This window comes from Ctenopharyngodon idella, chromosome 5 (assembly GCF_019924925.1).
Source record: "Ctenopharyngodon idella isolate HZGC_01 chromosome 5, HZGC01, whole genome shotgun sequence".
Lineage (NCBI taxonomy): Eukaryota > Metazoa > Chordata > Actinopteri > Cypriniformes > Xenocyprididae > Ctenopharyngodon > Ctenopharyngodon idella.
This window is the reverse complement of record NC_067224.1, coordinates 33,953,129-33,968,076: the sequence shown is the minus strand read 5'-3', so window position 1 is coordinate 33,968,076 and position 14,948 is coordinate 33,953,129. Positions and strand designations below refer to the sequence as shown.

General features: G+C 36.8%; 1 protein-coding gene across 1 annotated transcript in view; it reads left to right on the top strand.

The window, feature by feature from the left end:
- The first annotated feature begins 415 nt into the window (after positions 1–415).
- The window catches only part of LOC127512893 (protein unc-13 homolog B), a 111,144-nt gene continuing 96,611 nt past the window's right edge, over positions 416–14,948 (top strand). Inside the window, exons 1-2 of the mRNA XM_051894248.1 lie at positions 416–616; positions 5,631–5,660. Coding sequence (XP_051750208.1) covers positions 595–616; positions 5,631–5,660 — 52 coding nt within the window. The 5' untranslated portion in view covers positions 416–594. The remainder of the gene's footprint in view (positions 617–5,630; positions 5,661–14,948) is intronic.

The window sequence follows — 14,948 nt, the reverse complement described above, 5'->3', positions numbered from 1 at the left end:
AAAAGGCTGCACTGACTGATGTAAGATTTTTACACTAAAGATGCGACTAAATCAGTAGAAATCAAACATTACTGACCTTTTTTGTTAGAATCGTTTTTTCTTTCTTTTTAAGAATATTTTTTAAGAAGCTGCACATTGCCCTTGTCTCGACTACAGCTGCAAAATTTCTAACTTTACACTTAATTAAATGTAATCCAGTTGCAGTTAATTGTTAAAACCCTCCTGTGGTATTTGTTTGTTTTATACGATTATAATGATACAGATGTCAAATATGCGGGTTAAAGAGGGCTTTACACACCTGTACGCGTACAAAACGTTATTTGACGTATAATCTTTTAGACCCGCCCACATTCTCCGGTCACTGAAGATGATTGGTTTGCGTTCATGTCACTAACGCCATGGGTACGCCGAACAGTTCCCCAGGCGCGTTGCAAACACAAACGGTACTTCACTCTTATTTAATGATGAATTTAAACAACTACGATTGTTCCTCGCAACTTCAAATATCATTTCGAAAGGGGAGGAAATAAAGTGGCAAATGCCACAGGAGGTGATTAAGTCATAACTGTGCTGTGTTGGAATAAAATCTCAGCAATGTCGCTTCTGTGCGTGCGAGGTAAGTGTTTGGGACCTTTTAATATTTTTCACTTTTCTTTTCTACTTTTCATTGTCTCCCTTTTACTGTGTTAATGTGCTTCTTGAAATAGCGTGAGATTTGAAATGTATTTATAACCGGTTAAAGCAACAGGTAACACTAACAGGTTATGATATAAGTTATAAATCAAGAACAGGTATAACTTTCGACGAACAAATAAGTGTAACACGGACTCGTATGGGTGTTATTGTGGATCGGAGGCGACTCATCTTCTCTGTTAATGCGCTTAACGGGTTTTCCCGCTGCTGAATTGTTATGGCACCGCATATGCTGTGATCACCTGTCTGGCTGTCCTACTGTACGCTTTGATTGTTGATGACACCAAGCACACATTTTCACTTGGATTATTGCGTTTCATCCACATGACAGAATGGTGGGTGTGTGTGTTTTTGTGACTATATTTGTGCCGCAAAACTGCGACTGTGATATTTGTGCACCTGTTGTTGGCTGGAAGTACTTCAGTAGCCATCCATGTTCTGTCAGCCGTGTTTTACATCATTGAGCTTGAGTAGAACTAACTTTTGTCACTCAATTTAAGTGTACTTTTATATCAGATTTGCAAATCAAGCATTCGTTGAAGTTTTGATGTCATTTAGCTTTAAAGCCATTTATAGTGTAGAGTGGGGGGAAAACGCCCGCCTTAATGACTGTATTTTTTTTCTGTGAAACAAAAGTTAAAGGTGTCTATAATAGCTATCCCACTTTTCAGTGAAAATTACTTACATTATAAAATAAGTGTGGAAAAAAACAAAAAATAAATTTGTACCAAGGGGGCGTTTTGCCCCCCCAGGTGGGGTAAAACGCCCCCATTCTGGCAAATTTGCTTTATACATTTACATAAAAATCAGAGTACAAGCATTTTTAGATTAAAATTAAAAAGACAAGCCAAAATAACAGTAGATGAATATGAATATTTATTAATGAACCATGCTGAAAATCAGCCTATTTGAATATTGTTAGCTGATGCTAACTGGCTAGCTGATGCTAACCTGAGGTAATTTTTAAATATAAAGTCCAAATACTTTTATTCAACCACCTAGTTAGATTACATTTGATGGAAAAATAAAGGATGTGATGATCAGAACATGGCAACTACAGTAATTATGATAGTTGGAAGCTATGCTCCCTGGGGGCGTTTTACCCCACAGACTAGGTTAAAAAAATTGTCATTCTAAAAAAAATATAATTATATTTTTCATAAATAACATGTACTCCCTAACTACAGGCCTTACTATTCTCATATCATATACGGTCAAACCAAAAATTATTCAGACATTTTTTATATATTTTTACTAGTGAGTGCCGGACACTATAGTTCGTTTATGTAAGTGAGGATAGCAAAATAAAGTAAACCGTGACATATTATACCCAAAAATTCTTCATACAGTGGACTACCAGTAACTAGTAACAAAAATGATTCAGACACTTTGACCTGACCATGTTTTGCTTAAGTGTTATCTGACATAATTAAGATTTTTTTTTTTTCTGACACAGTTTAACTCTGAGATCTTGTCATATTTTATTTCCATTTTTTTAAACTATAGTGAATAAACTGTATTAATGAATGAAATGTTCAAGGTGTCTGAATAAATTTCGGTTTGACTGTATATAACCGTGATATTCTGCAAAACAACAAGCTTTAAAACACTTTTTTTTCTTACTGCTGAAAATTAGATCACTTAACGTGAAATCCGTTTTCTCTCAGGTACGTCACCAGTCAGTGTAAGCTTCATAGTGAATACTTCTACATCACTCTTGTCAATGTAGTCCATAGCAACAACAAAAACGTATCTTGACTTTATCTAGTGGTTATTGTGGGAAAAACGGTGGGGGCGTTTTACTCCAAGGGGGCATTTTCCCCCACTCTAACCTATGCTATAGTTTAACTCCTAATGTTGTATGTCAGATGCTCAGTATTTATAATACAGTATAGGAAAAATAATCGATTGAAGTCTACAACTATTTGACACTTTGATATTTCATAAGGCCATTGATGTCTAACCCCGGACCACGTGTGTTAGCCAATTTTGTTTGTTAGAGACAACTCTTGGCCAGTGGTGTAAGACTGGGATATTTAAAACAGTTCATGTGACTACAGTGGTTCTACCTTAATATTATAAAGCGACGAGAATACTTTTTGTGCGCCAAAAAAACAAAATAATGACTTTTCAACAATATTTAGTAATGGCCGATTTCAAAACACTGCTTCGAAGCTTTACGAATCGGTGGTTCGGATCGAGTAAATGAAGCCCCGTTTACTGAAATCACGTGACTTTGGCGCTCCGAACCACTGATTTGAAACAAAAGAAATGAAAATTCACCATCTATTTTATAAATGCATGTTATAGATGTTATTATGAACGATTCATGAAAATATTGAGCTTGTAATCAAAATTAATCAAAATATCATAATTGGATCTTTTGGTGAAAACGACAGACTTCTCTCTGGTGACGTATGAAGGACTGCTACAATTATTTAGTCCCCCTATACCCTATCCCTGCAAGTTTGTGTTCATCTGCCACCATTTTTGAGTGCAACGCCTACATCTCAAAATTTAATTGATGCATAGAATCAAGTCCCCGCCCTACATCTTTTCTTTTTCGATAATCTCAGATGTACGTCACAATATACGTCACAAAAAAAATTGTCACTTCTTCCGTTTCATTGCGACTTCAACTGTGTTAGCAACACCCTGGCAACCACCTAGAGCACCTTAGAATAGTGGTGACTGCTTTTGCATGGCAAAGCACCACTCACATTTCTTCAGAAAATCTAAAAGTCTAGTTAATTTATCAGTTCTGTTGATCTATTGTGACTTAGAATAGATTCAGCTAAGTATTCTGCCCTTAGAAGTAAATGCTATGTAAACTGAATATTTCCACTGACAGTATGCATGCATATAAGCATGCCATCAATTTTAGACTATCTATAGGAGTTTCCTCTCTTTATAAATCCAACACAATTGATTTTAGTTTGTCTGGACTAGAGTAAATTGCTGTTCTGTGAGGTCCTTTGTGTCACAAAGATCTGTCATGCTGTCAGCATTCATGAGAGAGGAAGCATATACAGAAAATCAAAAGAGACTGACATCTTGATGATGAATAGAGAGATATTCTGGGATAACGGTACAAAATAAATATGATTTGCTCTCATCATGAATGCAACAGTGGATCATTATGTTTTTCCTTTTCTATCAGTTCTGCTCCAGGCCATGTTTTACGGTTAAGAGATTTTTAAAAGGACTGAAAAAAAGTGTAGAGCTTCAGATTTGATTTGCAGTGTTTTGAGTTGCTTTGGATTGTTGAGAACTCGGTTCATTTGTTTAGAAGTTCTCCACATGTAGAGAGGAAACGCGGGCACAAGGGGAAAATGAATTTAGATGGATATGTACAGCAGGATGTTGGTGTTGGGGGGAGGGACAGAGCTTCAGTGTAATCCTCCAGCCATCTGGTGCTGTGTGGGTCTGCGTTTATGCGGCCACCGCATCACATGTGTGCATGCCAGTGGTAAACTCACTGTAGCCTCTGTTTTTCTAATCTGACCAAAAATGCAAGCTTGCTGGATATTTAATGATATCTTTTTTGTATTCTGTGCATTGTCTTCTAATCCAAGTCTCGTCCACTTCCCCGAAAGATTGTGATAGTCACTAAAGTTTAGATAATGGCATGTCATCTTTACCAGTTCTGCTACATTGTTTTAAAGCCTGTGAATAATCTAAAGCCCACATTAATTATAATAACTATATTAGCACCACACCAGAATATTGTTCTGTTTAATACAAGTGAGCGCTACAGTTTTGTTGTCTGCCGTTTCAAATGCTAGAGCTCTTAAAAGCAGGTTGGATTCTTCTGATATCAGTGTTTTTATCGTTCATCAACTAAAAAAAATCATTGTGAAAGTGATTCCAACAATATCGTTTCTCAGTGCCATTAATTATAGTTGTGGTGTGGACTCTGCTATTCTTTTACATTTAGAGCTATTTTTAAAACTATATATTTATTGTTATCATTATAGCTATCATCCTTGGCGTGAATGAGCCTTTATATCTCTAAGATGGATTTTCAAACATATTATATTGTCTTATATTATATAAAGAAACGTGTTGTCTCTAAAATTAAATAACTGACTTTTGTATGGTCACTGTGCTAAACAGTGTTAAGTATTTATTTTAGTTGTTATTAATATCTGTAGCTATTATTTTTACTTTTTCAGTTTTCATTTAAATTTTAGTTTGTTTTTCAAGTCAAGTTTCTAAGTTTTTCATCTAATATTTATATTTTATTTTTCATTATTTTAATGCTTATTTAAGCTAATCCAAGTAACAATGTTTAAAATCAGTGCTGTCAATAGAATTGAAGAAATTAATTGTGATTAATCTCATGATTTCTGAACAAAAATATTGTTAAATTTAAAATTTCATAAGGCCTGCTATGTTCCCAGACCCCAGTTTGAAAAGCATCGTTTTTTTCATTCCATATAAATGCCCTCGATTGACACTAGCACTTTGGGACTGTTACAGTCTTGTGGTACTATCAGACAATCAGTGTTGTCATTATGTCATTTTTCTGTGCCTCTAGAGTAATTAGTCACATGGCTATTATGGTTCAGATGATTGGCTCAAAAATATCTGTGTCCCTTGAGCAACGATTGCTTTCATTTGGGAGTCTTGTGTCAGCCAAACAGCTGCCATTGAAATGCAATTACATTGTGAACACCAATGCTTTCTCTAGGTAAAGACTAGTGGAAATCATTTGGGAGAGGGTTAAAAATTTGTACTGGCTATGGGCCAGCGAATAACAGGTTGGTTGTTTAAAGTTGCTCTGGACATATGTGGTTAAATCCTTTATGAAGCAGTGTTTTGTCTGTATCTGTATTTTGTCCCTTTTATCAGGTATTGTATTACTGCAAAAAAAAACTCACTTTCCAGCTATTTGTGGCTTTCACTTACCTGGTCTTTTTTTCTTTCCTTTTCAGTGAAAAAGGCCAAACTACAAGGACCTCCAGGTAATGGACTGTTTGCGTCATGCATGAAACAGTTGTGGCTCTACAATTGCCTTAGACTCAAAGAGGAAAAAATAACACATCATTCAGTCAATTGTCATTCAGATGAGTGTTTGGTTCTAAAATGAAGAGCTTGAATCAGACTAATGCTTCGGCCCAGTTTGGCATGGACTGGAGAGACACAGTGAACTGGTTTACTTGTTAGCCAGCAGGCAAGCACTAGACTGTCAGGGGATTTTCACTCTACTATAACACATTACACTCTTTACTCTTGAGAGATACAAACACATAGACACACATAAATGTGTATACCTTTCAGTGACTGAACCTTTAAATGGCAATAAGCTTTACAGAGGACAACTGAAAAGAAAATCACATTAATAGATTGATTTTAATGTCTTTTGTTTAACTTATAAGTATCAGCCATGACTGCCGATATTAGATATTATAATTGAGCATGCTCATTTCCCATTTTTTTTATTTAGATTATCTTGATAGCTTCAGCAAATATCAAAATGAATATATTTTTTAGTACTGTGCATTATAATTTTGTGATACCTAAAATAACTTCCAGCATTTAAAGTAAATGATTTGAGTTTTCAGTCTTTTATTTCTTTTATTTTTATATCAGCCATATTACAGATTATAATCTGGGGCCAGTTGCATAAACATAGCCATCATGTTAAGACTGTGTCTTAATAAGTCTGCCCAGCTAGCAGTTAGCCAAGGGTAATCAGTCTTACTTTTCAGAGATAAATTAGACCAATGTACCTTTCTCTGTAACTAACTTTAAAAAGTTATGATCAGTCTTACAGGGGTCATGAATTGAGAAGTTAAATTTTCATTGATCTTTTGACATGTAAGAGGGCATTGTACTATAAAAATATCCTATTAAGGTTTAGAATTAAAAACTTCTGCGTTAGTCGAAAAACAGCTTTTATTGAAACCAAGCTCTGAAAATGACTTGTTTCGGAGGGTGCTTCTCAATTCTTAAATTGATACTTCCTCGTTTCCTCGCTCCTCCGTCCTCCAGCCTGTGACCCGGAAACCGATTGAATTCAGCCATCTTGAAGGACATCTCAATTCTCTAATTGCACCACAAGGAGGTTACACCACAGGTATATCTTTCCCTCGCATCCTAAGGGGGTGGAGCTAAGACTCGTGGAAAGGAAACGAGAATGCACAAATAAGAAATGAGAAGCACCCGGATTTTGTCACATTATGAAGTAATAGTGCAACGAAAGACCACCTCTGCAGATCAATGCCTGCTTCTACATCATCACATCTTTGGCCCCACCCACTGGTGTGTGAGATGAGAAGGAGAGAAGAGAGATACAGGATCGCTGAACTAAAAATACCATTACCTTCCAAAGGATCCTAATGTTAGTGAAGTGGTTATTTATTTTCAAATATTTGAATGTCTCAGTAGAGCACTGTTTGTTTTTTCAGTACATTTCACTGTGGATTCTTTGGTAAATCAGTCGCAATTTCGGCACAGGCTTTGTAAACACACTTTTACTGTAAGATATGGACCTGACAGTAATGCCACAACATGTAAGTAACTGTGTTAATTCTAATGCCTAATCTGTGATCAGTGATTTCTGATATGATTTCAAAGAACGCTCCCTTTATATTCGCTGTAACTGTCAATCACACAGTGCGAGTTTATCAGTGACTGAGTTCTGGACTCTCGGCAAAACTCCCATTGTAATCAATCACACTTTCTACACTGCACAATGAATCTCTTATGTACATTGTGTTTGTACTGTTATAAATCGAGTGGGAATGACGAGATCACAGCATCCATTTGGAGACATGTCTGTCATTGGCTAATGCTCATCGCTGCAACCTTTCATGCAACAGGAGTTGATCTAAATGTGATCCTATAATCAACAGTTTTCATGATTAGTTAATCTCGACAGCTGTAATAGTAAAAATGTAGTAAAAGATTTCGAGAGAGTTCCACATGTAATACTTATTTCATATGCAACCATGTTAGCCAATCATAGCAGTGGACGTTTACACTGAAGTCTCACAGTAGACACGCCCTTCCAACAGAGCGTTCAAATCAGAGGGCTAAAATCAGGGTATAAAATGGCCTTTTATTTCTAAATTATGACAATTTTTATGTAAAAATCATACTAACATTATAAGTGCACCTCAGGAAACATTGTAAAATAATAAAAAATGCAGTTCATGACCCCTGAAAGAAAAAGAATGAAATAGATGACTAACTTGTTTAAGCAGTTTATGCAACTGGCCACTGCATACAAAAATGGCAAGAGCTGGCTAAAATCTCCAGCTCCATTCTGACTATGATGCAATTTCAGAGAGGCAGCCTGCTGTCTGCCAGGGAAAAGCTGTGTTTATGAATCTAGGATGTGTGATTCTGACTAGTTGCTGTTTTGTCTGGTTTATGACACAAAGTATTGCAAGCATTGCTGGCAATTATAATATATTGCTTGCTATTGTTTCTCATTTGTATGTCGCTTTGGATAAAAATGTCTGATAAATGAATAATGTAAAATCTTTCATGTATCCAAGTTTTGTTTGAGTGACCGCATTTAAGGTGGTGGTATTGAAGTTAAAAGGATGTTAGTTAGGTAACTAAAAATTAGGTAAAGATTGCAGTGACAAAATTATGGCAACTGGATCTATATGGGTACATGAGTATCTTTCAGTCTAACCAATGAATCTAATTGAGAAGCTAATGAGCAAGTGTTTTTGTCTCTGACTTTCTCTTATTGACTGCGTCTGGGTCTTCTCATTCTCTCTGTGCCACCCACACCATGAATGTCTGCTTCTTCTCCTTCCATCCATCCATCCATCCATCCATCCATCCCCTTAAACGTGAAGTGTGTAATTTCTTCACAACTGGCAGCATCAAACAGAGTTGCAATCTATTTGTTTGAGTGCACCGACTGGGCTAAACATAACCAATGGCATGAGTTGGTGGAACTACCTGTCCGGCCAGTGGCATTAAGGGAGTATTTAAAACTTATTTGAAGACAGTCTTTTGTGGTTCTCTTTGGTGCTGCTAGTACCACAGAAATTAATCGCTTTATTTACCTGAATGTATACATATGTATGCAAATATGGTGTTTTAATTACCTGATGACGCACCTCATAACTGCATAATTCATGATCTCTTCATTGACCACATGTAGAGTGACTATTCCATAAATGAGACTAAGATCACTGGGAGCGAGGGAGGGAGTGTGTGCGCGCAAGCAGCAGCAGAGCATCAGTCTGTGTCTGCCTCCCAAATGAACAGAGGTCTGTCTGAGTGACAGAGAAGCCCATAGAAATCTAATTTATTGCTAATAACAGAAAAAGCCTTTTCAGCCTCTTCTCAGAGTGTCCCACCCACAGCATAGAATTCAATACTGTACCAGAATCAAATGCAGTTTGACTCCTAATAAGATTCTATTATGTTTGCCGTAGAGAGATTCTTATTGAAAAGTGAAAGTAGATCACTTTACTTTAACAGCTGGTGATGCTTAATTGTATCAAATAAGGAAGCCTATTATTGAGACAGGGTGTCTAAATTTCTGTTTCTGGGCTTTAAGCCTATTCTAAACATGCATTTGTTTTTATTCAGAAGAAATAAATTTATTCCTGTGGTGGCAAAGCTGAATTTTCAGCAGCCATTACACCAGTATTCATTGTCACATGATCCTTCAGAAAGCATTTTATATGAAATGCTTATCTGGTGCTCAGGTAACACAAGTAACAGGACCACTATCGTCAAAGATGATTGACAACTCCCTGCCCATCCTTGCAGCCTAGCATGGATAAGAGCAGGGAGCTCAGCAATAACCCCCCTTTTTTGGAAGCAAGCTCACAAGATGGGGATAAAAAAGTACCCCATGAGTATGATTAAATATACTGCTGGATTTTTAATGTTGTGGGCCTTTTTTCTGCCGGAGGTCCTGGACTTCTTGTTCAGGGGCCGTATTCACAAAACATTTTATCTTACCACTAAGAGTTCTCCTAAATAGCAGTAAAAGTTCTTAACTAAGAGTTTTCTTCTTAAAACTTATTCACAAAGCTGCTTAGACAAACTTTTACTAAGGAATAGAGAGAAGTCTTAAGCTAAGAGTAAGGGCAGAGTTGACCTCGCTGCTATGGATGATGTCAACATGCTTACTAACTATGCCCACAGCGATTGGCTGATAGATTTCAACTTGACCGCGATGTTTTATTCTCCATCATTCAATACATTTTGCCTGTACATAAATTAACTTTTATGTTATGTCAACGCAGATTAAAATCTATAAATCAAAATATTTCATTTCTGAAGAAAGGGCTCATCAAGGCTCTATTGCCTATTGCCTCAATGATGTACAGTGTCTTTGGGCGGATTGCTGAGGCGGATTGCTAGCAACAACCATTTTAGGATTGTTTGTGATTTGGTCTTTGTGATTTAAGAGTCCTTTTGACTACTCCTAACGTTTCACAGATTTAAATTTAGGACTGACAAGCCCATTATTTTTAAGAGTTTCTCCTAAATTGTCAAGTTAGGAGCTACTTTTAGCCTTAAGATGTTTTGTGAATATGGCCCCAGATATATACAGATATTTCTATCTATCAAATACCAACAGATAAAAAATCAAAACATGACATCCTCTAGAAATCGTATAAAGGGCCGTGGTTGGATCTTCCATCAGGACAACGATCCAAAACAAACATCAAAATCAACACAAAAATTGGTCACTGAGCAGAAAATGAAGGTTCTGCCATGGCCATTCCAGTCCCCTGACCTGAATTCTGTAGAAAACTGAAGAGGAAAGTATGTCAGCATGGACTTGGGAATCTGAAAGATCTGGAGAGATTCTGTATGGAGGAATGGTCTCAGATCTCTTGTTGGGTGTTCTCCAAACTCATCAGGCAGAGAAAAACATTTATTTCATAATGAGATTTTTTCCCCCCCATTTTCAATTGTTTTACTTTAATGAATTTTTTTTTTTTTTTTTTAAATTAAAGGTCCAAAGGAATAATAATGCAGATTTTATTTTTTCTTCTTCTTTTTTCATATTTACCAAGGGTGCCAATAATTCTGACCAGGACTGTAAATGGCATAGGATGCCATTAGTTTAACTGGTGCTCTGTATTATGGGCTATATTTATTGAAGTGTCTTTGTGTTATTTTTAACATCACATGTGGGAGTATTTCTACAAATAGCTCTTAAATGTCAGCAGTACAGGCCCAGGCTTGTGCGAATATGACTTATTTATTTTCGTAAGTCATCAAAAATTAAATATTCATCAGGTTAGGCATCCCTGGGAGCCCCTTTGCACTCTGGGACAGCGAGAGAGAGTGAGAGTGTATAAAGGAATCTTGTGAAAGGAAGTGGGTTAAGATGTAAAGGTGTAACATACAGAGTTTAAAGTTAGGTAGAGGGAAGTGTTTTGTTTTTTTGTGCTGAAGGTGGTATTTTTATTGGTGTTAGAGAGAGAGGAAGCAAAAGAGTCTGACGTACATAAGAGTAATTAGAGATTCAGAATGATATGAATATTTGATAATTTCCCTGCTTCACCCTAGGCCCAGATTAGACCATTAATCACAAAAATCACACCTCATTCCTGTATTTCCATTTCCGCTGACTCCTTTTCCTTCAAACATGTTTCAGTTGTTCTGCAGCCTCACTGTAGGATTACATGTTACATGGTCTACAAATTGAAAAGCAGAGGTTAAAGATTAAGCTTTTTTTGGCTACATTTTTAGCCTAAAAAAAATAGATTTTTGTGTATATTTCCTCACTGTTCTTGAGTCCTTAGTCTTCAATTTCAAGCTGCAACTACTCTTTATAGCTTTTTGCTAATTTTTTTATTTTCAAATGATGAAATGAGTCTAATAAGCCCAAGCATATAATCTAACTTGTTTTATTTAGAAATATATAATATATATATATATATATATTGTTGCACAGCAATACACATGCTTGTTACTTTAATTTTACTTTTTAGCTTAGTCATTGTAATGTTTTGTTCTTGAAGACAGTCTGAGGGAACCCTCTAACACCATTATAATCAGTGATGCTGTCTACATTGGATGTGGAGCGACACGACACAATAAATTCCCCACAGTAAACTGATGCCCCTTTCTATTTCTGTTGTACTTCAAGCGCTCACGTTACTTCTGACATGAAGAACAAATGGATTTGCAACGGTCGATTTGTCGTGTCCAGTGTAGACAACCTCAAGCTGTTGCGATGCAGCACGACAACGATCGCATCCGGTGTAGACACGGTGTTAGGTTCTATTTATAAACTTTTTAGATATCTACAAGACCACGTTCACAGGGCAACAAAATGCAATTGTCAGTTCTGTATTTTTGTCCTTAATACACAGTTCAGTTATTTACAGGAGTGGCAACTGCATTCTATAACCAAACTCGCATCCGTAAATTTTCAGGACTCATGACCGCATTCTCGGGAAAACCTGCACTGTGTGAACGGAACCGTAACAGTTCAACTAGTTGTCTGTCATGACATACAGTGCGAGAGAGCCGTTCTGCACTGCACAAATGCATATTGTGGGCTTTCATGTGTGGTGTCGGTAACTTACAGCAACGGAGACAGGCGTTGTGTGTCATCTGAAGGTTTTAGATGCAGTCACTGTTCTCCACCTGAGCTGCTCCCGTCAGTGTTTTTCTATGCGCGACTCAAATGCGCCCCTTTTCACCCAGATATAAACGCTGCTGTCGGTTAATGAAGATTTGATAGATGAACTCAATTGGACTCTTGTCAGAACAAAAGTGTTAAGACTTTTCAGTTTTATTTTTGATATTCAATCAATATTGTTGACATTCAATCTTGAAAAATGCCAGTGTGAACGTAGTCTAAGATGTTTGGGTGGGCGTAATAGGGTCACTTCCCCTATATGACTTCTTTAAGATCTGTATCTAAGAAGACTGCTATTTATGATTGGTGCTGAATTGCTGCTGGTCTAGGTGGTTGACTACCATAGCCATGCTGTTGCCCAACAAAATGTATCAGGTGAAGCTTGCTGACCAGCATGCCCTTTTTGGGGAAGCTGGTTGACTAATTGGCTTACAGTAGCTGGTTTAATTTTTAATGCTGGGCTAACGTAATAACCTTTTTCTATCTTCCTCATTGTTTTTACTTTACCCTGTGTTAGTAATCAGTCTTTGTATGCTTTTGTTTAAAAAGTGGCCTTTTCCTGAGGTTAAAAGAGATGTAAAGTGTAGTGTTCAAGTGTTTTGTTTAAGCTGTTTAAGAGGCCTAACCAAGCTAGTCAAGCTAGTCACCAGCACACCACCATCTCTGGCATCCAAATCACAAAATACGCTGGTAACTGTTCTTTTCAGCAAAGATTGGTACATGCTCAATTATTTGCTTAGGGACATTTGAGGAGGAAGGGAGAATAATCAGTGGCGATTAAATGTTACTGTATGGCTCCTTTTGTGACTTAAACCAGCCATTCACTACACCTCTTTTGCTTTCTGTTCTTTGTGTACCTTTTAACATTAATCTAAAGGGTTTTGTACCTAACCTGCAAGGTCAGAGATATATTATTATGAGAAGATAGTCGATCAAGTAATATTTGCTCTACCACTTTAGCTGAATCCCTTCTAACCCTTTAACAATGACAGACCTACACACACACACACACACACACACACACACACACATACACATACATACACACACACACACACACACACACACAGAACCAGCCCAGCTCTCACAAAGAATCAATTGCCCTTCACTGACTTTTTCTATCTTCTCCAGCTCTATCCCTCCATCTCTCTCTCATTCAGCCCCAATTCTGCTCTTCATTATGGTGGTCATATCAAGAGCAGGCTGTAGAAGCTGTGTCCCCCTCTGCAGACTCTGGGATAAGGATGAATCCATGGGGACAGAGATTACTCTGAGGATCTTGCAGCATGTCTGCAGAGAGACAGAGGGAGGGAGAGAGAGAGAAATTGGAGGAATTCTCATTAAACTAGCATTACCTCTTGAGAAAAGCTGTCTAGTTCTCACCTAGACAAACACATGACACTTGACCCTCAAGGATTCCATTAATACTAACGTATTCATGCACATCCAGAGGACCGTTATTGCTGTTGCACTTTTAGAGCTTTAAAGACTTCACAGTTTACAATTTTGGTAAATTTTACATATGAGCTGTCCCAGATGTTTCCAGAATTGCCTTTAGGAGGAAGATGTAAAACAAATGAGACAATTGTTGATATGTAGTAAGAGTTTAGTGCAATACAAAATTTGTTGAGTTCATTTTGAAATATTTTTTGGTCATCTTGGCAAATTAGAGCACAATTAGATGAATATTAGTGGTTAAGTGATTTATGTATTTTATAACAATTTCTTTAGTTTTTATAAATATAAATAATAATTATAGTTTTTTAGGATTACAGAACAGAATCGGGGAGAATCATATACAATGATCATTTATATATATTTATTTTTTTATAAATTTAATTTTCTTTTTATATGGCTTCATTTTAATAGATGTAAATATAATCATTTTAGTAGATGTAAAATATATATATTCAATTCAATTCAATTCACATTTATTTGTATAGCGCTTTTCACGATACATATCGTTTCAAAGCAGCTTTACAGAGAATGCATGTCAACATTACAATTTGGAGACTGCAGTTAGCTAATAATGTAATAATTTAGGCGATTAATATACAATCACTGTTTGCAATTTAATTGAAGGTAGAAGCAAAGAGCTCCTGGAAAAATGAATTACATATTAACAATAATTAGGATATATAGAAATTTGCGAATGTGCGTGTTGATCCAGATGTTGCATCTTCTGAAGTCATCGCAGGAGTTGGCGCCGTTTCTTCCAAAGTTTTAGTCATCTGATGTCTTCTTAAGAGGCTAGATCCAAACTGAAACTGATGTACTCTCTAGTCACCTCGGGACGGGCGTCCCGAGGTAAAACAGAAAAGCAAATGGAGAATAATTAGCATAGCTGCTGTTCATAACATTAAGCAAAGATAGTCATGTGCAATTGATCTGATATGAGATGGATTATGTGAATGCTTGGCTAAAGAGATGTGTCTTTAATCTAGATTTAAACTGGGTGAGCGAGTCTGAGCCCCGAACATTATCAGGAAGGCTATTCCAGAGTTTAGGAGCCAAATGTGAAAACGCTCTCCCTCCTTTAGAGGACTTAGCTATCCTAGGTACAACCAGAAGTCCAGAGTTTTGTGATCTTAAAGAGCGTGAAGGATTGTAGGGCGATAAAAGATCGGTTAAGTACACAGGAGCTAAACCATTTAGAGTCTTATAG